This window comes from Thalassophryne amazonica, chromosome 4 (genome assembly GCF_902500255.1).
Source record: "Thalassophryne amazonica chromosome 4, fThaAma1.1, whole genome shotgun sequence".
NCBI lineage: Eukaryota > Metazoa > Chordata > Actinopteri > Batrachoidiformes > Batrachoididae > Thalassophryne > Thalassophryne amazonica.
In genome coordinates, this window is record NC_047106.1 from 91,513,637 (window position 1) to 91,536,411 (window position 22,775).

General features: G+C 41.0%; 1 protein-coding gene across 1 annotated transcript; it reads left to right on the top strand.

The window, feature by feature from the left end:
- The first annotated feature begins 9,201 nt into the window (after positions 1 to 9,201).
- Positions 9,202 to 17,062, top strand: LOC117509226 (extracellular calcium-sensing receptor-like). The gene is given in 10 exon segments (XM_034168946.1): positions 9,202 to 9,350; positions 9,707 to 10,001; positions 10,086 to 10,375; positions 10,606 to 10,901; positions 11,049 to 11,254; positions 11,359 to 11,580; positions 11,685 to 11,808; positions 11,885 to 12,581; positions 12,583 to 12,770; positions 17,043 to 17,062. Coding segments are annotated over 10 exon segments (2,445 nt in total). The 5' UTR covers positions 9,202 to 9,243.
- Positions 17,063 to 22,775: the final 5,713 nt, after the last annotated feature.

The window sequence follows — 22,775 nt, forward strand, 5'->3', positions numbered from 1 at the left end:
GTTCTGCCAAGGAACAGATCCCATTTCTGAGTTGAAATACATAGTTAGGAGCTGACGTTGTTCCTTTGCACTTTGTGTTGGGTTTCGCTGAGTACTTGGGCCAATCCCAGGTAGTTTTGGATCACTCCTCCAACCTCCAGGAATCAACATGCATGTTTCAGTGTCCTCCACATCACAGACATTAACATACAGGTGCTTATTTTTCTGAATCATGAAATCATGTAAACAGCAAGCTGACAGAATTATGTAGGTTATTTATCAGGAGACAAGTTGATGGTTGTTAAGAATACCTGAAATCTGTTGGTCAATATGCCAAATTAATTTTCTACCACTCTTCTTGCGCGTGAAATGTGGTAGTTAAAAATTCGTTTGTCTTTGTCCAACTGCCTGTGAGGATAGGGTTTCATCATGTTAATGCTCATTGGGAAAGCATCATCACCTATGAAATGGTAGGAGATTTTATGATCTGGAATTCCATCGACAGTCTCAGGAGATGGTAGGTTCAAAGAATTGTCATCCAGGGCATTTTTCAGTGTGGAGTAATTGAAAACCCCAGCATCACCTGCATGGCCAGCAGCTCCAACATCAACATAAATCTATAGGTTGCATCCACAACAGCCAGAAGAAGAACACTAAAACTGTGTTTGTAGTTAAAGAATTGGGACCCTGTGTTGTCTGGTTGCTGAATTGCCACATGTTTACCATCTATGGCCCCAATGCAGCATGGGTAGTTCCACTTTCTTTTGAATTCTTCTGCTATGGCCAGCCATTCATCTGGAGTAGACAGAGTCTAAAAATAGAAAATAATTCATTTTATTAATTTTCAAATGTCAATATTTTTTTTTGTTTGTTTGTTTGCAGAATTCAACGGTCTCATCTGAAGTAATAAATGATGACAACAATGATGATGAAGATAATGACACAGAAAGTCTCCAAGATAACCCATCAACTCCATCAACACTTGATGGAACTGATCAAGACGTAACCCCTGGAAGAAAATCAACAAAGGAGCCCTTGAAGGCAAAAACAAAGTCATCTGCTAAAAGACAGGTTGAGGACGAGTATCATTTGATTAAAGAGTTAACTCAAACATTATCAGATCGAAAGAAGAAAAGGGAAGAAAATGCCCACCAGAAAATTACCATTTGCTTGTTATGTGTCAGAGGCCCTATCACAACTAGATCCAAAAATGAAGCATTTAGCTGTACATCACATTAACACTGTCATCTTTCAGGCTCAGATGGGAACTCTTGGCCAGTTACAATCACAGCCACAAAGTCAAGTGCATTCTCTGCAATATAATCAGCAGTCTAATTGGTTTCCACCAGACCGTTTATTTTCGACACCACCCGAATACAATAGATGGTATCAACCAAACCAGCAACAACATCATAATCCTGCCTCTACAATCCCAAATCAAACATGGTGTCCACCACCGCAACAATTTTTGAATCCTGGCACTGACACCAATGTCAATCAGAGTATTTGGCAACAGGAAAATAAACTGCAAAGCAATGCAAATTCCCAGTGTTCTGTGGGCCAAAATCAATGGTCACAGCTTGATAACCGACAGAACAAAACAACCATGACAGAAACCAAAGTAAAAGATTCAAAACTTCTTCCATTTAAAATGTTAAAACAATCAGTATTACAACTTACAGCTTAAAGTGACTTACATTGTAATAGTAGAGGATTTGTTAAAGGTTCTATTTATTTCCCAGTATTTTTTTTTTTTTCAATTTCACTTTTTACAATAAAACTGTTTGCTCAAGCTTACCTTTAAGTGCTGCTCTTTCAGAATATTGGACAATGCCTGACATGTTTCGGATACAATTCCAGAAACCATTCTCTCCCTCATCCGATACTGGAACGACAGACTCTTAAACGATTCTCCTAAAGGAATACAAACGGAAATGTTATTCGTACATCAGAATATTTAAAGATATCCAGGACAAGCTTTACTTGTATCTAACATTTCACTGAGAAATGTATGCCTAGGCTCTGTGTTGGGGAGTATTTGGAATACATGTATTTAGAATACATATTCAGAATATTAATTTTGAGTAACTATATTTAGGTTCTTTTTCATTTGAGGGTATTAAGAATACAGTTACTTTCCAAAAATCGTAGGAATACATTATGGTACTTAGTCATTACATATCAGCCTTATCTTGCAACATTTGCAAGAGAATTAAATGACCAGAAAAAAAGTTTATTTCAAATTGTTTAACAGACAGTTACAAATGGAACCAGTAGGTGAGTAGACAAGAACAATTTATTTATTTATTTATTTATTTCTGTTGTTCAGAATTGACAGTGTTGGACACTGAACGTCAGTAATCTGACTTTAAAATAGCTGGTTGTCAAAGTTTCTAAATTTCATTTCACTTTTTCAAGGGCTTTAAGCTTGATGAAGTTGGAAAAGACCATTTACTTATTTGTTTTAAAATCAGTGATCTGTCCCCCCTGTTGTGTGGGCCGCTGAAGAGGAGGTACTGCTGGCCCACCATCACCAGATGGCTCCCTGCTTGGAGGGTGGGCTTCAAGCACGAGAGGGCGTCGGAGCCGCTGGGAGTGACAGCTGTCAGTTATCAGCACCAGCTGTCACTCATCCAACTCATCACCATAAAGGCCGGACTGCAACTCCACCTCCTCGCCGAGAAATCAGCTACCACTCAAGGTAACTTTCTCTGCGGTAATTTTCTGTGACTAAACGTTGTTCTGTGTGCAGCCGTGTTCCTGTGGCTACAGTCTGAAGCTGGATTGGCGGAAAGTGTGAGCGCGACGTCTTCGCCTCTCACTCCTTCCAGGGAAGTGACTGACAGGAGCTGCACGGGTGAAACTGTTTCTGGAGGTGGAGGTTCTCCCTCCCAGAGGAACTGAGCAAGAAGAGATTACTGGGTGTGTCTTCACACACCTACCATTAACTGTTTCTGTTGCTGCCAGCAGTACCAGGTCTGACAGCTGGAGACGGTGGCCACCTGGGACTCGGGACTTGGCGGCTCCGGTGTTCTTCAGATCCGCTGGTGGTGGAAGCCGTGTGGGATCCGGCTCTTCTCTGGACAGACGTCTTATATCCTCGAGCCTGCCCACACGTCACCTTGTGTATAATTGACTGTACTCCTCTATTGTTATTGTCTGTATTCCGTTGTGCAATTCACAACATTAAATTGTTACTTTTGGCTTATCCATTGTCCGTTCATTAACGCCCCCTGTTGTGGGTCCGTGTCACTACACCTTCCCAACACCCCCAAAATATTTACAAAGATTGAAAGGTATTTAAGGTACAATCTTTTTTTATCACCACAATTTTGCTTTCAAAATTTGTGTTAAAAAAGTCAACAGCAGGTGTAACAAGCCTGGATTTTTCTGATCATATCTTATTATGCACCACATTTATATAGAAATATTTTAATATTTATGGCAAGTATTCAGTATTCCCGTAACTATATACAATTTCAAAGTATTTTCTCCCATCACTGCCCAGGCTTAGTCTATGTTGTAGTGAGAGCCTGGTGGGTTACATATGATTAAAAATCTACATAGACCAGGCTAGCAAATATAAAGGTCATATCTGGTGGGAAAGGAGACTTACCTGTTGCTAGAAACCTTAGAGTAACAGACAGTCTTTCGCTAGGTTTTATTGCAGCATGCATAGTCATGTCTTCTTTCTTAATAAAAGGCTCCACTGATGCTAAGATTTCATCAAAGGACTGGCGATCAATCCGGTGGTATTTGCGAAATGTCTCTGGATCCTCGGCATTTAGTTCCTGGACCAAATTACTGTATGCCCCTTGATTCTCTCTCCTCTTTATCCAAGATCTTGTCCAGGTTTTACGACAAGCAGATCTTCGTCTTCGACGCCATCTCCGAATCAATAATACAGCTAAAAGACTGATCATATCATCTTCATCTGATGACAACTGGGATTCCATGTGTTCCACCATGTTATCTATGACACGTGACACGGCGGTGGGATACACAGGTCGTGGCGCAGGCGCAGTTCAGTCAGACTGAAAGCAGAATGCTTACGCTCCTCCGCACAGAACGAGTCATTTTTCACACGAGGCAGAAATTATTAAACACGCTAGATAGTTTGCTTTTGGGTCAGAAAGGCGGATGACTCTCACAAAATCCTGCTTGCATAGTGGCTGGGTATCCTGCTTAAGCATTTGAACACGTGTGCCATTTGGAAAAGAATATTCCCCCGTGTGCACCAGAATTTACACTCTGAGGAGCAGCCCCTCCTCCCTCCCTCCATTGATATGGTAAACAGTGCTTTTCGCTGGAGCGAGAGAGCTTGCCACAGGCTTATTCAATAAGATTCATAGGTAATGAGGGGTGGAGCATCTTTGAAACTCACACACTCTGTGTTTGAGCATGTGAGATTATGTGAGAGGCCCTCTGTCTGCTCACTTTCACTGATCGCTGTGCGTAATGGTGCAGATCGCATTGGAGCCAACAGCCAGACGGCTATTCAAACGGGCCAACTAGTAACACATCACTTCTAAAAACGATCTTTGGTTTATCACGTGAGGTAAATCTGCCCTACAGTTGGATTTTGGAAAACCATGTGACGGTGAACCAATTCCGATTGGACACTCACATTGCGCACGTCATCACACAGCTTCTATGAGGAGTACAAAGATGGTGGATGGCTGGCTCAAACATCCACGGAGTTAACTTTTCAGCAAAAAAAATAGTAAGTTTCTATCTCATATCATTAAAAAGTTAATTAAGTTATCTTAACCCCCAGAGGGTTAAGATAATCTGTCTCACTGTTTCAGAGCACAGAGCCAATAACAACAGGCAGCGAACTCTTCCTCTGCAGCTGCACACACACTGCAGGCCTTTGGTGCAGCAGCGGACCAACAGGGGTGAGGGTTGGGAAAGCTCTTCTTCCCCCCAAACCCCTAAAGGGTCAGCTTAACACTTATAGGGTCTTCGTTTTTTTGTTACACAGGGAGTCCTGCTGGGTCTGGTGGACCCATTGCATTTTGGTGGTTTTAATTCACCATAATCAAACCATTTTTTTTTGTTAAAATACTTGGCAGATGTTTACTTCATCTCAATTGCAAGTAATATAAACACCACATATGTTAAATTTGTTCCTTTTGCCTTTGTTACTTCACATTTATGAATAGAAATGCCACTCATTATTATTTATTTTTTTAACAAAATAAGGATATGCATCATAAAATGGGCATAACTGGGAAATAACTAATAAATGTACAATGTAAGTTTTCCAAAACTATAGTGTCTTATTTATTTGAATTTCATCATAAATTCAACCTACTCAAGTCTTTTTACACATAACATCTATCTGAACAACACATTAGCCCCACTGAACTCAGCCATTTTCATGCCAGACTATACCATACATGAGGGGCAGAGTTTCACTGCATTTATTGCCTATGTACTTCTTCCTCTGCATCACCATCAAAACCCTCTGTCTCTTCCAATGTCAACTGTAAGGCAGCCCGAACAAAGTAAAAAGTCAAAGTGTGCCATCAAAGTGTGCCTTTGCCATCTTGATCAGTTGTGGTATGGAACCATTCTGACAGTGCTATTTATAGTGTCAGGTCCCCAAGATTGGTTCCCGCAAAACAGGGGAAATGTGTGGGAATGTTGGTGCAGGTCCCATGCAAGGTTGCAACATTGTGTGGGAACAGTGTGGGTGCTCACATCAAGAGTCCTTTCATCAGCTTCTCTCTGTCTCTTTCTCTTTCCCCCTACCCACCCAGAAAGCAGAAAGGAAAAATGAAGGTGCACAGGATGTATGATTTCCACACTTTCACTAGCCCCGGGTCCACTAGACCCAAAGAACCTGTATGTAATATAAATGTGAAGGCGGGTAAACAGGGTGCGTGTCATTGAAAATGTTCTCTGATTAATGTTCCTCATAGAATATGAGCCAAGGCCAGTGAATCTTAGTTTAAAAAATGTCTTTTTTTCTGATTTAACTTAAACTAAAAAAGGAAAACGGGTCCCACAGACCAGAAGACCTTATAAGGATTAAGAAACCCTGACTGGAAAATCACTAAGGGCCCTTGGGCAAGGTCTTTAATCTCCTATTGCTCCCAGTGTGCAGTGAGCGCCTTGTATGGCAGCACCCTGACATCGGGGTGAATGTGAGGCATAATTGTAAAGTGCATTGAGCGTCTGATACAGATGGAAAAGCGCTATATAAATGCAGTCAATTTAAGAAACAATTACAGGAAAAGTGTTCTAAACAGCAGGCAAAATCCAAAATGCTCGCTGGAAACAAATTTCCTAACAAGTAGCCATACACAGGGAATCACGAGAAACGACAAAGATAAAAAAAAGCACAACATTCAGCTGATGCCTGAGAGGAACACAGGGGTATAAATAAACACTAAGGCTCCCTTCATACATAACACGATTGAAGCTGATTGGCGCACGGAGGAATTGCATGCCACTCGTGAAAACCCGGAGCCACCTCAAATGCCTCGTACAGCTGTCACCACAACCATTTGCACACACCAGCGGCCAAAAGACAGCGAGTGCCCTGCAAGTGTCCATTTGACCCCTCTCTCGACAGTTGTCGGCCAAATTCCGGGTGCCACACACAAACATCCAACACTGTTCGCTGGACACTTAAAAAAGGCGTGGCTATTTGCACCCCCAGCATGAGAGCAGAGTGCACATGACCACGTTCAAGCAGTCTGTGAAAATTGTCTAAGTGCAACACTAGTGTGCATTACCAAGCAACACACATGGGTGTGACTGTGCCAAGCCCCCCCCCCACACACACACACAAATGGCTTGTGCCGTGTGTCGTCCCAACACACACACACACACACACGCACGCACACACACACTCACACACACACACGCACGCACACACACACTCACACACACACACCAGGAAATCATGAAATCACCAAAATAAAACAAGAACTAACTACAATAAACACAGGAACAAAACCACAATAAAGTAAACACAGGAACGAAACATATGTTTCTTCTTGTTTTATTTTGGTGGTTATAGTTATAGTGCATTTTGTAAACTTTCTTCCTGTGTCTCTCCCTAGCTGCTGTCAATCACTAATTACTGTCACCTGTCTTCCATTTGTGTGATTTCCTTTAGTGTTTATTTATACCCCTGTGTTCCTCTCACATGTCATCTGAATGTTGTGTTTTATTGAAATCTTTCTCTTTGTTGTTTCTTGTGATTCCCCATGTATGACTTCTTGTTGCCAAACTTTGTTTCCAGTGAGCGTTTTGGATTTTGCCTGCTGTTTCGGATGCTTTTCCTGTGATTTTTCACATGTTTTTGAACCTTTCTCTGCTGCGCTGAGATTCTTCTGCCAATCCCTAATGGACAGTGTCACTATAATCTGACTCGTCTCCTGTGTAATGACCTTTACACTGTACCTGGCTCTGACAAAACTGTTTTGTGTTCCGCCAGCCTGTCTTTGCTCTGCATTGGGATCTCAACCATCCTCCATGTGTGACACAAACTACAAACTAATTATGATTTTAAAATCTTTATTATTATTATTATTGTTGTTATTATTATTACTGTTTGACCTTACAAAAGAAAATAAATTAGAAAATCCAGTTAAGTATATATATATATATATATATATATATATATATATATATATATATATATATATTTTTTTTTTTTTTTTTTTTTTTTTTTTTTTTTTTACTGTGCAGTAGATAAATCACATTTATAAATATGTAAAAAAAACAAACAAACATATACTTAACTGGATTTTGTAATTTATTTTCTTTTGTAAGGTCAAACAGTAATAATGGTAAGAAGGATAAAAAGATGTTTCAATATATTTTGACCTCACTTTTTTTGTCAGCAGAATTGCTCAAAAACTGAGGGCCAACTCGTCATTTTTTTTGAAGGTTTTGGCAATGACCCAAATTATTTATGGACCTCTAAAAGAAAGGTGATGGAACATTTGATTGTGTCACATCTGGCAGCATGCGCTCATACGGTGCATTTGCTACATCCACGATACAAACACCAAGGTATACATTAGAGGTGGGCGGATCGATCCTAAAATCGATAATACCGATATCAACGCTGGTATTGATATTGAACGATCCTTGTGTAAAAAGATCGATATGCAATCTTTTTTTCCTCTCCCGCATGCAGATTCATCAAAGTCTACTCTCTGTAAGAGCAGCGCTGCGCTGTGTCACACAACACGGAGCAGTGCACCCTTGTATTGTGGGTTGTCAGCCCTCTACCTCAGGAGATTTTGTTTGAAGTTGTGTTGAGTGATATTTTTTAAAACAAAAATGTTGTTTGTGATAAAGTATTTTGTTGTCACGTACAATATTTGGTGAAATTCTGTCCTAGGTCTTTTGGATCCTTTGGATCTATGAAGCTTAAATATGAAAAAGTATTGGTATCGGTATCGATATCGGCACCACTGGGCCTGTATTTACTTGGTATCGGATCAATACCAAAATTCCAGGTATCGCCCACCTCAAGTATACATCCAGTCTATCCCAAACTCTCAAAAGTGTCCATCAATGTGCCTTGAGAAAGCAGCCACATGACTGAAATGTTGTAATTGATATTCCCCCAAAATGCAAGCAGTACTCATCTGAGCCTCCCAAGGTAATTTTGTTTGACACAGTCATTCCAGTGGTACCAAATGATCCTTCAAAGGAACATCATACCAAACACATGTAACCTTAGCTTAGGCCTCCTGAATTGAAATAAAAAAATAAATAAGATAAAAGTTAGCTTTCACAACTCATACCTGTTGCAAACATTAAAAAAAAAAAAAAACATGGGAATGAGGAGACAGGGGAGATACCCAGTGTTCATAGTGAAAAACATCAGGAGACATGGGACACATACAGTCACTTGAGATTATACAATAGATGCACAAACAGAATGAAAGTATTTGAAGAGCACTGAAAAAAGATGAGGTAATTGTGAGTAAGCAGGTGACGTAAAGTTCAAGGAGGCAAAGTTCTGTCTGAAAAGGGATAAAAGAAGTGAAAACACAATGTGCCCAGTGACAGCTGCTTTACACACAGAGTTAGTCAATGGAGTTCTTAATGTTTTGTTACGGTTTGAGCTTTGTTGTGGATTTATTTGCATTGTCGTCTACTTTTAAATTCAATGAATACAATAAAGTGAAACACGGAAGAAAAGAGAAAAGAACTGGTGCTTGGGTTAATGCTGGGGCTTCATCTATGAGGTGTAAGCTCCAGGGTTCTGCTCGACAACCTGCTTTCTCAATGGATGGTGACTATGTTATTGGTGGTGTTTTCTCCATTCACTTCAACATGCACACTGTGAAACACAATTACATCAGCAAACCTAATCCTGTACAGTGCAAAGGGAGGTTAGTAACATGCAGGAGTGGGGTATGAAGAAGATATTATAATGTGTGTGAACAAAAATGGTTCATGAGTTTTCTCGACATGAACTTAATTGTATTGTTCCAGTCAAACCAAAATCAACTTTGACAGTTTTTTTTTTTTTTTAAATATTACAACATTTTAATATTATTTTCTATGGAATCACAATGGATCTATTTTGCATTTGTGTTCACAAACAAAGTTGAAGAAAACCTGAACACCGTTAAAACTTTTAGTCTATCAGTTCAGGATGGATTGCAGATTGTGTTGCTGTCAGTTATTGTCATTAACAACTGTCTTTCTTCATTATGGGTTTACAATGATGTGTGTTTGTGTGCAGCATTAACCCCCGTGAATTGAGGTTCTCACGAGCAATGGTCTTTGCCATTGAGGAGATTAACAATAGCACAGAGCTGCTGCCGGGCATCAGGCTCGGATACCAGATCCATGATTCATGTGCTTCAGTTCCAGTGGCAATCCAAGTGGCATTCCAGCTTTCAAATGGCCTCGACATGATGTTTGACACAGGCGACAAATGCTCACAATCTGGTATGATGATGGGTGTTGTTGGTGAGTCTGGTTCCACGCCATCCATCAGCATGTCACGGGTCATCGGGGCCTTTGACATTCCTCAAGTAATTTTGAAGGGTGGTTTCAGAAAAGTCAGCAACTTTTGATTTTCTGACAGTTCTTTTGACATTTTTTTTTTTTGTCTTTAGGTGAGCCACTATGCAACTTGTGCATGTTTGTCTGATAAGCAGCAGTACCCAACTTTCTTCAGAACAATCCCCAGTGACCAGTTCCAGGCTGATGCTCTTTCCAAACTGGTGAAACACTTTGGGTGGTCATGGATAGGTGCCATCCGCTCTGATTCTGATTATGGTAATAATGGCATGGCGACTTTCCTACATGCAGCACAAAAAGAGAGAATCTGTGTAGAATATTCAGTATCATTTGATCGGACGAACCCACTGAGCAGGATTAAGCAAGTGGCTGACGTTATTCGCAGGTTTGTCAGAACATTCAGTTTCCACACACCAAACTACACCAGTTTATTCATTTTATTGATCTTATGCTGATTGATAATGATTATAATGTAAACAGTCAACATCATTCATACTGCACTGCAAAATATTCACTTCATAGAAGGTTGATTTCCATCCTGTGACAATGTTTTAGGTTTGCACTGACACATGACTGCAGTGCAGTATGTGATATGTCACAACACTGTATTTCCAGGTCTTCAGCTGTGGTTGTTGTGGCATTTGTGTCTTCTGGAGACATGAGGATCTTGCTGGAGGAGTTGACACGGCAGCCTTCTCCACCTCGTCAGTGGATAGGCAGTGAATCATGGGTAACTGACCCAAACATGTTGAGGTTTGATTTCTGTGTTGGAGCAGTTGGATTTGGCATTCAGCGATCTGTAATCCCAGGCTTCAGAGACTTCCTCCTTGATCTCTCTGACACTAAAGTTGCTGTTTCTCCTGTGCTTACTGAATTCTGGGAGGATGCATTCAAATGTCACCTTGGAAAAGGTGAGAGATATATGTTGCTTGTTTTATTGGTGGTTGCTCACAGTGGAGTCCTTTTTTTGCTGAAACCTTACATTATTGCACAATGAAACTGTTAATGAGACTCGCTGTCAAAGTTAAAAACACCCTCATGTTGTCTTGTATTTGTAGGCACTGCCAAAGATGAGAGTGCATGTGATGGAAGTGAAAATATCCAGACACTCCAAAGCCCGTACACTGATACGTCTCACCTGCGAATCACTAACATGGTGTATAAAGCTGTTTATGCCATAGCACATGGCATTCACAACACAGTGTGTCAGCAAACGAATTCCACAACCCAGTGTGACAAATTTACCAAGATAAACTACACACAGGTCGAAATGCACATGTGCAAAATTTGGCTCTTGTGAAGTAAAATGGTTGGATTTTACCTTTCAAGTCTTAATAGTGACTTTTTTTTTTTTATTATTCTACACAGCTTCTTAGTCATCTAAAGCGAGTAAATTTTTCTCAAAATGGTTATCATGTCTCATTTGACATTAACGGTGATCCAGTGGCTGTATATGAGCTGGTGAACTGGCAGAAAAACAAGAACGGCAGCACTGAGCTGGTGACAGTAGGGCTGTATGATGCATCTCTACCAGCAGGCCAGGAGTTCCGTATCACCAAGAAAATCACCTGGCTGGATGGTGGAAACCAAGTAAGAGCACAATAATTAACACTATGAGCAGAGAAGTTAGGTGATACAAAGTTGCGTGGCACCAACGTCTTGTCTGTGTGAGTCTTTGTGTATGTTTGTGCCAGGTGCCTGTGTCAGTGTGCACTGACAGCTGTCTTCCAGGAACCCGGAAATTGCTGCAGAAAGGCAAACCTGTCTGCTGCTACGACTGTACACCATGTCCTGAGGGGGAGATTAGTAATACCACAGGTAATATTTCCATTTAGGTACTGATGAGGTATACGTAACGTAAGACTGTGTTAAAACTGCTTTTCCTTTTTTCCAGACTCCCCTGATTGTTTCCGTTGCCCTGCTGAGCTCTGGCCTGGTGCAAAGAGAGACATTTGTCTGCCCAAGCCTGTCGAGTTTCTTTCCTTTGATGAAGTCCTTGGAATCATCCTGGCCACATTCTCAGTTGGTGGTGCCTGTCTTGCTGTTATAACAGCAGCTATTTTCTTCCGTCACCGGAGAACAGCGATCGTCAGGGCCAACAACTCTGAGCTGAGCTTCCTGTTGCTCTTCTCTCTGGTCCTGTGTTTCTTATGTTCTTTAACTTTCATTGGGGTGCCCTCTGAGTGGTCCTGTGTGCTGCGACACACAACATTTGGGATTACTTTTGTCCTCTGTATTTCTTGTGTCCTGGGGAAAACAATTGTGGTTCTCATGGCGTTCAGGGCCACGCTACCAGGTAGTAATGTCATGAAATGGTTTGGTTCACTTCAACAAATAATGACTGTAATTTCTTTCACCTTCATTCAAGTTTTGATATGCACTATTTGGCTAGTTCTCAGTCCCCCCTTCCCAATTAAAAACCTGACAACATTTAAGGACAGAATAATCCTGGAGTGTGCATTGGGCTCAGCTGCAGGGTTCTGGGCTGTACTTGGTTACATCGGACTTCTGGCCATCTTTTGTTTTGTGTTAGCTGTCCTAGCCCGTAAACTACCTGATAATTTTAATGAGGCCAAATTGATCACTTTAGCATGTGATATTCTCTGCAGTCTGGATCACCTTTATCCCAGCATATGTCAGCTCTCCTGGGAAGTTCACTGTGGCTGTGGAGATATTTGCTATTTTGGCTTCCAGTTTTGGACTGATACTGTGTATATTTGTTCCAAAGTGTTTTATCATATTATTTAAGCCAGAGAAGAACACCAAGAAAAACATTATTGGGCGAAATCCTTTTTCTAATATACACTGAAAAAAGATACATTCAAATGGAAATTGCTTTTGTTGGCAACGTTCCATTGAATTAAGTTTGCCAAAATTAAGTGCAGAAATACTGCTTCCCCCAAGATTAAAGTCAAATGAACACTTTTACTTAAATTCTATTCTTACCTTAAATCAAAACATGTCATCTCATGTGCCCACATTGTGTGAAATGCAGGTCACAGAAAGCAAACATTTTAATTACATGTAATTGTAATAAGTTGGTTTTCCAAAATAAAAATAAAAAGTAGTATCAAAAATATGTCTGAACTTTAAGATACCTTTTCTTTTTACTTTATATCAATGAACATTTTTGTCATTGGCCAAAGAAATATTGCATTATTTTCTATACCTGCTTACTCCAATCCATGTTCATGTGTGTGTGTGTTGGGGGGGTGACCACTATATTCTCACGGCCAATTATAATTTACACTTCACCTAACCGGCATATCTTTGGAAGTTGGAGAAAGCAAGAGCATCCAGAGGAAACCCACACAAATATGGGGAGAACATTAATGTGTAGGTGACATGATACATTTTTTTGAGTATTTAAGACTAAAATTAAACAACAGTTTGAAATTAATGTTTTGCCACTGTGTGGTTACTGAAGAGATAAATATTCAGATTTTGAACCATGCGCCACTAAAATCCAGGAACCTCCGGGTGAGTCACAACATTGGAAAAGAAGGAGAAAGTGATATCAGCGGGAGAACTATTTACTTAAAAGCCCCATTTGTTTGGTTATCGATCAGAAGCATTTCTGTGTTTATGTGCTTAATTTCTGGAGTTATGCCGGCTGGATGTGTTTGCTGCAAGTTTTGAAATGAAATGAAAACACTGCTGCATGTGGAGCCTGCTGGTTTTAGTTTTCTAAGGATCACATGCATCTGAATGAGTGGATTGTGGACCAGTGGCACTTTTTTCCACACTCTTTGAACATTGCGGCTTCAGAAGTGATCCGGAAAATTTAAGAATTTTTACAGGCTACTGACAGCCCCATTTCCACCAAGTGGTTTGGGTTGGTGCAGCACGGTATTATATGTGTCAGAGCGGTTTCGTCTGGCAGGCAGAACCCTTTTGATTGGCAGGTGGAACACTTATATTGACGAGCGCACACGCATGGTGTCATGCATCAGCTCTACTCCACACAGAGGCAAAACTGAGTATTTTCACATTATTTTATTGATTTGTTTTATGAATTATGGGATAATTTCATTGTGTGCAGGCAGAATCCACTGATTCTGTAACTGACACATGAGCAGATGAGGGGCTGTGAGTCTTTCAACTCATGCTGCAAAGCAGTCCGTGGTGGAGGAAGAAGATGCACCGTTCACAGCAAAGACTCAAACCATCATCCACAGACACAATCAACAGATTATACCTGTGCCGGCACTATAACCTGGCACAAACTGCTGTCACAAATCCAGCTTCAGAAAGTAAAAGTCCAGCCACATATTTGCTCCATCTTCCCAATAAACCAGCTGATTGTAATTAGTTCAGCTCTTCAGGCAGGTGGATGAGCTAATTATTGAGATCACCTGTTTTAGGTGCACAGGCAGAAGCAACACACGGGAGGGTTTTTACTTTCTGAAGCCGGATTCGACACATCTGGCTGCCACCACCATGCTTCACTGTAGGGATGGTGCCTGGTTTCCTCCAAACATGACGCCTGGCATTCACACTAAAGAGTTCAATCTTTGTCTCATCAGACCAGAGAATTTTGTTTCTCATGGTATGAGAGTACTTAAGGTGCCTTGGCAGACTGCCATGTGTTTTTAACTAAGGAGTAGCTTCTGTTTGGCTACACTACCATACAGGCCTGATTGCTGGATTGGTGCAAAGATGGTTGTCCTTCTGGATGGTTCTCCTCTCTTCACAAAGGAATGCTAGAGCTCTAACAGAGTGACCATCAGGTTCTTGGTCATCTCTGTGACTAAGGCTTTTATCCATCAATTGCTCAGTTTAGATGGCCAGCTCTAGGAAGGGTCCTGGTGGATCCTAACGTCTTCCATTTATGATTTATTGAGGCCACTGTGCTCGTTGTGACACTCAAAACAACAGAAATGTTTCTGTACCCTTCCCCAGATTTGTGCCCTGAGACAATCCTGTCTGAGAGGTCTACAGACAATTCCTCTCACTTTATGCTTGGTTTGTGCTTTGACATGCACTGTCAAATGTGGGACCTTATATGTAGAGACGTGTGTGCCTTTCCAAATCATATCCAATCAACTGAATTTACCCCAGGTTGACTCCAGTTAAGCTGTAGAAACATCTCAAGGATGATTTGTGGAAACATGATGCACCTGAGCTCAATTTTAAGGTTCATGGCAAAGGATGTGAATACTTCTGTACATGTGATTTCTTAGTTTTTATTTTGAATGAATTTCCAAGAATCTAAAAAAAAAAACTTTTTTCACATCGTCATTATGTGGTAATGTGTGTAGAATTTTGAGGAAAAATGAATTTCATCCATTTTAGAATAAGGCTGTAACATAACAAAATGTGGAAAAAATGAAGCACTGTGAATACTTTAAAGATGCACTGTATCCCAACAACCATACGGTGTGAAAGTAGGGTACACCCTAGACACCAGTTTGTCACAGGGCCACATACAGATGGACAAATTACTACTTAATTTAATTTAGTTCACCCTCATTCATTTGAGTGTTCCCAGCTGAAGCAGTTTATTTGGTTGTTCCAACAGTTCTCTTTTGTCTTTGACTACAGGTAGTTAGGATTTAACAATATTTTATGAAAAATATTCTAACCCATTTAAAAATAATCATAATACCCCACATTTGTAGCTCAGCTGATGCAGCAGGTTGTCTGTTAGGGCCCCTTTCACACATAGTAGGACTACAACTCAGGGTGACTCAGGGCGGAACAGCTCGTATGAGCGAACCACAAAAACATTGAGCCAACGAGCAGGCGTGCACGATGCTGCTTCATACACACGGGAAAACAGTGCGAGCAGCTGCGTGATGCATGAACTGGCTCACACAGATGCAAGGCAGGCTGGTTGCCGCCTCCATACTTTCAACTGTGTGTGTTCATTTTTTGCCACAAAATTTGTTTTTAGCCCAAGTCTTAAATATTTTGTCACTAGCATGCCAAACCAACCAGAACAGCAAAATAATAGATAAATGTCCCAACTGTCTGTGTCACATCAATTCCAGGCAGATTTTTTCTTTCTCAAAAATAAATCATTGCACTAAATACCAGACTTAAGAAGAAAAAAAAAAATCCCAAGTAACTCCGTTCGAGTCTCTCTATTGGATCACTTTTGTCAGCTCCAAGTCCAAGAATAAACAGAAGAAATTTCATTTGTAGTTCTAAACATGTTTAAGATGTTTTTCACTCACTTTTTATCCCTGTCACATTATTATTCTCTCCTACAGTAACAATAACAATTGCATGCACATGGTCAATTGTGTAAATTAGGTGATGACATCATTTAGGGACTTTTAGGACAGCCAATTGTGACTTTCCATATACTCCCATCACACTAGAGTACGAATGAGCCTGAATGCCATACGAATTAGGAGTTGAACATCAGTTGTGCAAATTTGAGCTGCACTTGAATGTCTTGTACAGTGTTAGGGACATTCGTGCGGCCAGAGCACATGCACTCTACATTCATTTTGGAAAACATTCAAACGGCAGTCAAGTTGCAGTAGTGCCGCATTCTGACAGCCATGCGAGTGTGGTATGACAGGCGTTAGAGGGACTGTACGAATTGTTCGATTTGTGTGGCACTTTAAATCCACCAAATTCACACAGCCAGCATGAATGTAGAAAATATGCACACCACTGTCATGCTGCATTTGAACTGGGGAGTATTCAAATGTCGGTCGAAGGGTAGTCATACTGCATTCATGCTGCATTCAGAGCATTCTCAGCATGTGTCATGGAACTTCGAAATGGATTAAGCATGCTGTCGGGTTTAGAATACTGTATCTTTGATAAGAGGAAGAGACAACCAGGCCTTAAAACAAGTGAGAGATAGAATTCAATTTTAAGCTCGCGAGGAGTGCAGTCAGGCTGTACACCAAAGCTACACTAAAGTCTGGCCTGCGCTCCCGCTCTTTTTATTAAGGACTTCCCTACATACATGGGCGGTACAGCTCCTAAGGGGAAGAGTGATAGCGCGTGAGCTGTTGCCGCAGAACCACTGATTGCACAATACATTCAGGACGTTCAGAACCTTTTTAATCTTGGGCTCGATTAAGATGTGTTTAAGACATCTAACGATTAATCACACTTCTTCTGACACAAGGACTAATGTATCATAATCACACTGTGGTTGGAACATTCAATTCTCTATTCTTTATCTCACTGCTCCGCTTACGGCTGCATTCTGCCTGGGTCATCTTCACATGTCCTGAAAAAGAGCTTAGCGTGCACACAGAGATACCACAACTTGCAGAAGCACGTCATGTCACATATCTTAAGTAACCTTCACCCATCACATCAGTACAATACACTTTATCAGAGCAGAGAGAACTACATTCTACCAGAGCAGAGAACACAAAACATGCATGATAAAACAAAACAGTGTATCTACAGAATAACTCCAACATTTCCCCTCTGTTTATCATGCATTCCAACGGTATTACATCTTCACCTGAAAGTAAACAATTGTTACTAAGCAACCACTTCTTCTTCAGATTTTCAGCTGCAATTTTCAGGCACCACAGACTTTAGGTGCGTCAACAAGTCCTTGGCTAAAATGGGAATGGCTTTTACTGGGAGGAGTAGGGACACTAAAGCACAGTAGCCTGACACATTCCTAGGCAATCTGTCAAAAATTCTATTATCTCCACACCACCACCACACGTCACTTCGGCTGACTGGTATAAATGAACCGTTTATCTGTATTATTCGACTACACCACTTGTCTTATTACATTTTCAGCTAAAGCTTCATAGGCTAAGAGTGTGTTAACTCATCACGTCAACAGTTCAAGCTTGAACTGGAGTTGTGAGCTTTTCAATATCATCATAATTCTCAACACAGTCATTATAGTTTTCTCCACTAAGGTCTGACTGTTTCAATGCTTGATATTTTGGCATAGTTTGTTGGAAAGCCAGATTACACTGTACAAATGTATTTGACACCATTTTGCCAACCATTGTTTTGATATAAGGGATCACACAACACATGCAAAGTCCAATCAGAATTAGGACTATAATAACTGGTGTCACCATTTTCAATAGTAACTGCCACTATGGTCCTGAAGTCAACCAGGACCAGGGATTCCACCGGTTCACGGCTAGGGTGTCTTTATGCATTGCATCACGAAGTTATTCAGCTCTTCCAATGCGTCCTGCACATCCACTGAATGAATGGAGTCTGGGATGAAAGTACAGCATGTTGTGTTCAGCAGAACACAAACTCCTCCCTGTGAACCAGTAAGCAAGTCTAAAACCATGCGATTTTGCATCACCATGGTACGTAAAGCATCTATTTCAGTGTTTTGAGCTGCTACTATTTTCTCACATTCATGAACAGACCCAATCGATAATTCAGAGTTTCAATCATTAATGAATTTTTTTTTTCCACTCCTATCCAGGGGAACAATGAATGTGCTATTTTATCTCCTACAGACCACAATTTTTGGTCCTTTGGTACATCCGAGCCCCACATGTGATCATGTGGTAACACATCTGGGTATATCAATCTCCTCCGTCTGGTGCTGCCATTCTTCTCTGTGGAGGTCCTTGGCACTACCACATATGTATGGTCAGTCACCTGGGTAGGTGCACACACACCACCCCAATTTGGTGGGAGACTCATGTACAGTCTGGAACCACAAAGCCAATAGATGTCATCATACACCGGAGTACCATTTACAGGTGGTAGCAAAAACTTACTAACATAAGCACATGATTCATCCGTTCCCCATGGACAGGAGCCTGTATAATTACATCCCCGTCCAATGTGATGAGATAAGTACCATCCACATATTATGTTTTGGTTAGGCTTAAATTATTTGATAAAACATACGTTTGGGTACACAGACGTTTCTTAATTTTACCTACAGTTTTATTCCCTGTCCCGTAAAAGCAAATCGGGAATGGCCGTTGTGATGACAATTTAACGTGATGATATTTTTGCATTTCCCTTCAGTCTAGTCAATGGAGCAGCACTTGGGCACGCTTGTACATCCTCTGTTGAAATCCCTATCATATAAGTGGTTGCACTGAGGCAAGTGGTGTTACATCTTATCAGATTTGCTGAGAACTGCTGCCCCCGAAATACAGTTTGATTATGCATCCGTATGATAAGACATTCTGTCACCCTAGCAGGGTACGGTTTAGCCGTCAGAGCTGAGTGTGTTGAGGATATAGGCATTTGCGAACAAACATAACAATTAGTAACGTAATTCCATAGCCAATAAATGAACATCTCTGTACCACAAATTAGTATGGTATATATGAGGGTGTCCATCTGTCTCATTCACATTATGAATAACCTCTTCTGACGTTGCTTGCGTTGTTCTCTGGCTCGGTCCACAGTGAGCTGCAATTCTTGGGTCAACCACCAGGCCAGGAATCTGAGGAGCACGAAACACACTAAGATCACAACGCAACCGGCTGCCCTACCAACAGTCCGACAGCGGCGGCGCTGAGCACGCCGCTCCGGGGTCTGCTGTAGTTCAGTCATGATTGCTAGGATACAGTGTTGTTAACCAACCTCACCTAATAGTGCAAGGATCTCCCTGCTTCACTGGCATTGAGACAATCCATTGCTAATTAAATAGACTCCCTTTGTAGCCAGACTTCCCCTTACACTGTGGAGGCAGCCAACACACGCTGTATCTTACAGTGACTTAGATGTATCCACGTTGATCTCTCCGCTATCTTTACTGCAGTTGGTGTTGTTAACAGCACTTGGTATGGACCTTCCCAACGAGGACTGGACCAGTTCTTCCTCTTAATCACTCTGATGAACACCCAGTCTCCTGGCTGGACTACTGGAAGGCCGTCCTGTGGAAGATCAAAATTATTCGGCAGTAAATGTGTTTAAGTTATCTCTTTCTGTGTTAATGTCTTTTTCATAAAATCTGCTAATGTTTGTTCCTCATCTGCTGTTTTAGTATCCATGTCAAAAATTGGTAGACGATATGGTCGTCCATAAAGTATCTCAAATGGTGTTAAACCTGATGGTGTTGGTGTTATTCTCATATACAATTTTACTAGGTCCAAACATTCAATCCAGGTTCATTTGTCTCTTCTATACATTTCCTTAATCTTATTTTTATTGTGCCCTTTGTCCTTTCCACTAATCCTGCACTTTGTGGGTGGTAAGCACAATGATGTTTTAACTTAATTTTCATGTGTTCTGCTACTCTTGGTACAACTTCATTTACAAAATGTGTTCCATTATCACTGTACAATGTCTCTGGTATTCCATAATACAGAATAATTGTCTTACACAGTGCTTTTGCTACTGTTAAAGCATCTGCTTTTTGTGATGGAACAATTTCTACCCATTTTGAAAAGGCATCAATTAATACTAGACAGTATTGATAAGGTCCACATCGATTTAGTTCAATAAAGTCCATATGAACAATTTGAAAAGGATACTGTGGTTTTGGGAATTGCCCTCTCCGGGGTCTTATACTTCCCTGTGGGTTGTGTTTCAATCAGGTAACACAGGCTTTACAAAAAATTTTTGAGTATAAATTAAATCCATAGGTAGTAAAGTATTGGTCTACCATATATACCATCCCCCCTGTCGACACACCCATGTGTCGCAATTGCAGCTGCTTTGAATAAGCTTTTGGGTAGGATGGGTTTGTTATGTATACAATAAAGTCCTTTGGGGTTTGGGGTTGCCCCATTTTTCAACCACAAATGTCGTTCCTGCGCTGGTGCCTGTTTTTGCATATCCAATAAAAGGTCAGAATCTATTAATGGTTCATTGTCTGTCTGAGCAGGTAGGAGCGTGGCGGGATTCAAGGTGTTGCATCTTTCAATGGTAATATGTGGCTGAGACAATAGCATTGCTGTATAAGCTATCTGTCTAGCAGGCGATAAGAATGTATCCAAACATTTGGAATAATAGCCAACTGGTTTATTTTTATTACCATGTTGTTGTAGCAAGACTGCACACATGAATCCCCATTTTGTCCACCATGAGAGTGAATGGCTTGGCATAATTGGGCAGAGATAATACTGTGGAACTCACAAGTTCTTGTTTAAGAGCTGTAAACTGTTCTTCAGCTTCTTTATTCCACTGTATTTTGTCAGTCATAGCCATTGGTATAGAGTGTATTAAATCCTGCAATTTCTGCACCATCTCTGCATAACATGGAATCCAGGCTCTGCAATAATTACAGATACCTAGAAAAGTCATCATTTCCTTTTTCTGCTTCAGGTTTTAACGGATATTGTTTGATCCGTGGTCTCCAATCAGATCGTGGCTTAATTTTGACTGGCGGAATATTTTTCAACAGTCCTACATCTGTGGGTGCATTCACCCAGAGATGAGGAGGCAGTTTGGCCAATAAAGTCTCATCTTCCTGTGTCAACAACACAGATGTTGTTAAATTTCAATCATCCAGATCTACTTCATGTATCACCGGTGTCGTCCAAGCACTTACAAACTTATATTTCCGATACAAGCCTGTGGATGGACTGAAATCCCACACAGACATTGCATCTGCTTCATGCCAATCAGTTGCTTCCTCAGCTATTTTAACAATTCTTCCAAGGTCCTTCCAGGACTGAGTGTCTGCCCTTATCAGTGAAATATGCGGCACAGCCTCAGGTTTTCCTCTGTACCATTTGTCTGCACTTTGGGTCAGCACTACACTACACACAGAGGTGGTTTTTCTGTCTGTGTATAGGTGTGCTACTGTCTGTAATTCTGATGGAATTTTCAGAAATCCTGCTCCATACCTTTCATCCTTTCGTGGAGTGAATAGCATAGTTATGTGTAGATCTTTAGGTGACATCATTACTACATGTTCTCTGTTTTCACAGGTCATCAGACCTTCCTCCAATAATTGTTCAGTTTGTCTCAACTCCGACAGATCCAAAGAGTACTGCCAGGCCTGGGCCAAATTTGTATATACAGTAGCGGGCTGCCTTTTTTGTTTTCAGATTTCTTTCTGCGTGTATGGCGTGGTCTACATACTCTTGTAACCCAGCTGTTGGGAGCGTTATCATGTGTTTGTCTACCCATGCTCGGATATCTGATCTGGAGTTGGCATGGAGTGCATTTTTCAATTGTTGTTCATACACGCTATCATTTTTCAGTGGTAGAAGACCACTGTGCACTTTAAAAACTTTTTCCATTCGATGTCGATAGTCTTCGAATGGTTCATCATCTTTCTGTTTTGTGCGATTTATTTCTGTGTAATTTGACTTCTGCTGGTATTTCTGCATAATTCTCAGCAGTAGTGCGGCCAATCGATCTTCCAATTCCTGACTATCATGGGCTAATGGAGTGTGGTCTGCCTCTGCAGGATCCCAATCTCCTTTACATCAGCCCAATCCTTTGTCACAGTTGCCATTATGACTTGTTGAACTTCATCCCCTCTAAGATTGTAGGATTTAACCAAAGCGGTTACGTCAATAATGTACTGGGCTACATCTTCTCGTGGGGGAGTTACACCTTCCACAGCTGCCTTAACGTCTGCTTGTGTCCAAGTTCGGTACACAAGAATAGTTCTTGGTCCTGACGTATGTGGATTTGCCACATGAATCATTGGATAGACTCCTGATCCACCTGGTTCCTGATCAGCTGGTGGGGTTGATGGTCCAGGTTGATTTTCTTCATCTTTTAGTGTTTTGGATCGTGTTCTCATGACGTGTTGTGTAGGGTCTACATATGATGGGGGTTGTCCCTGTGGTAAATCTGGATAGAGTTTATTCTCCTTTATTTCAGCTTCTGGCTGACTGTGTTTTGTAGTATCCAATTTTACTACCATTTCTACTTTTGGAGCCGCAGGCCTTGTC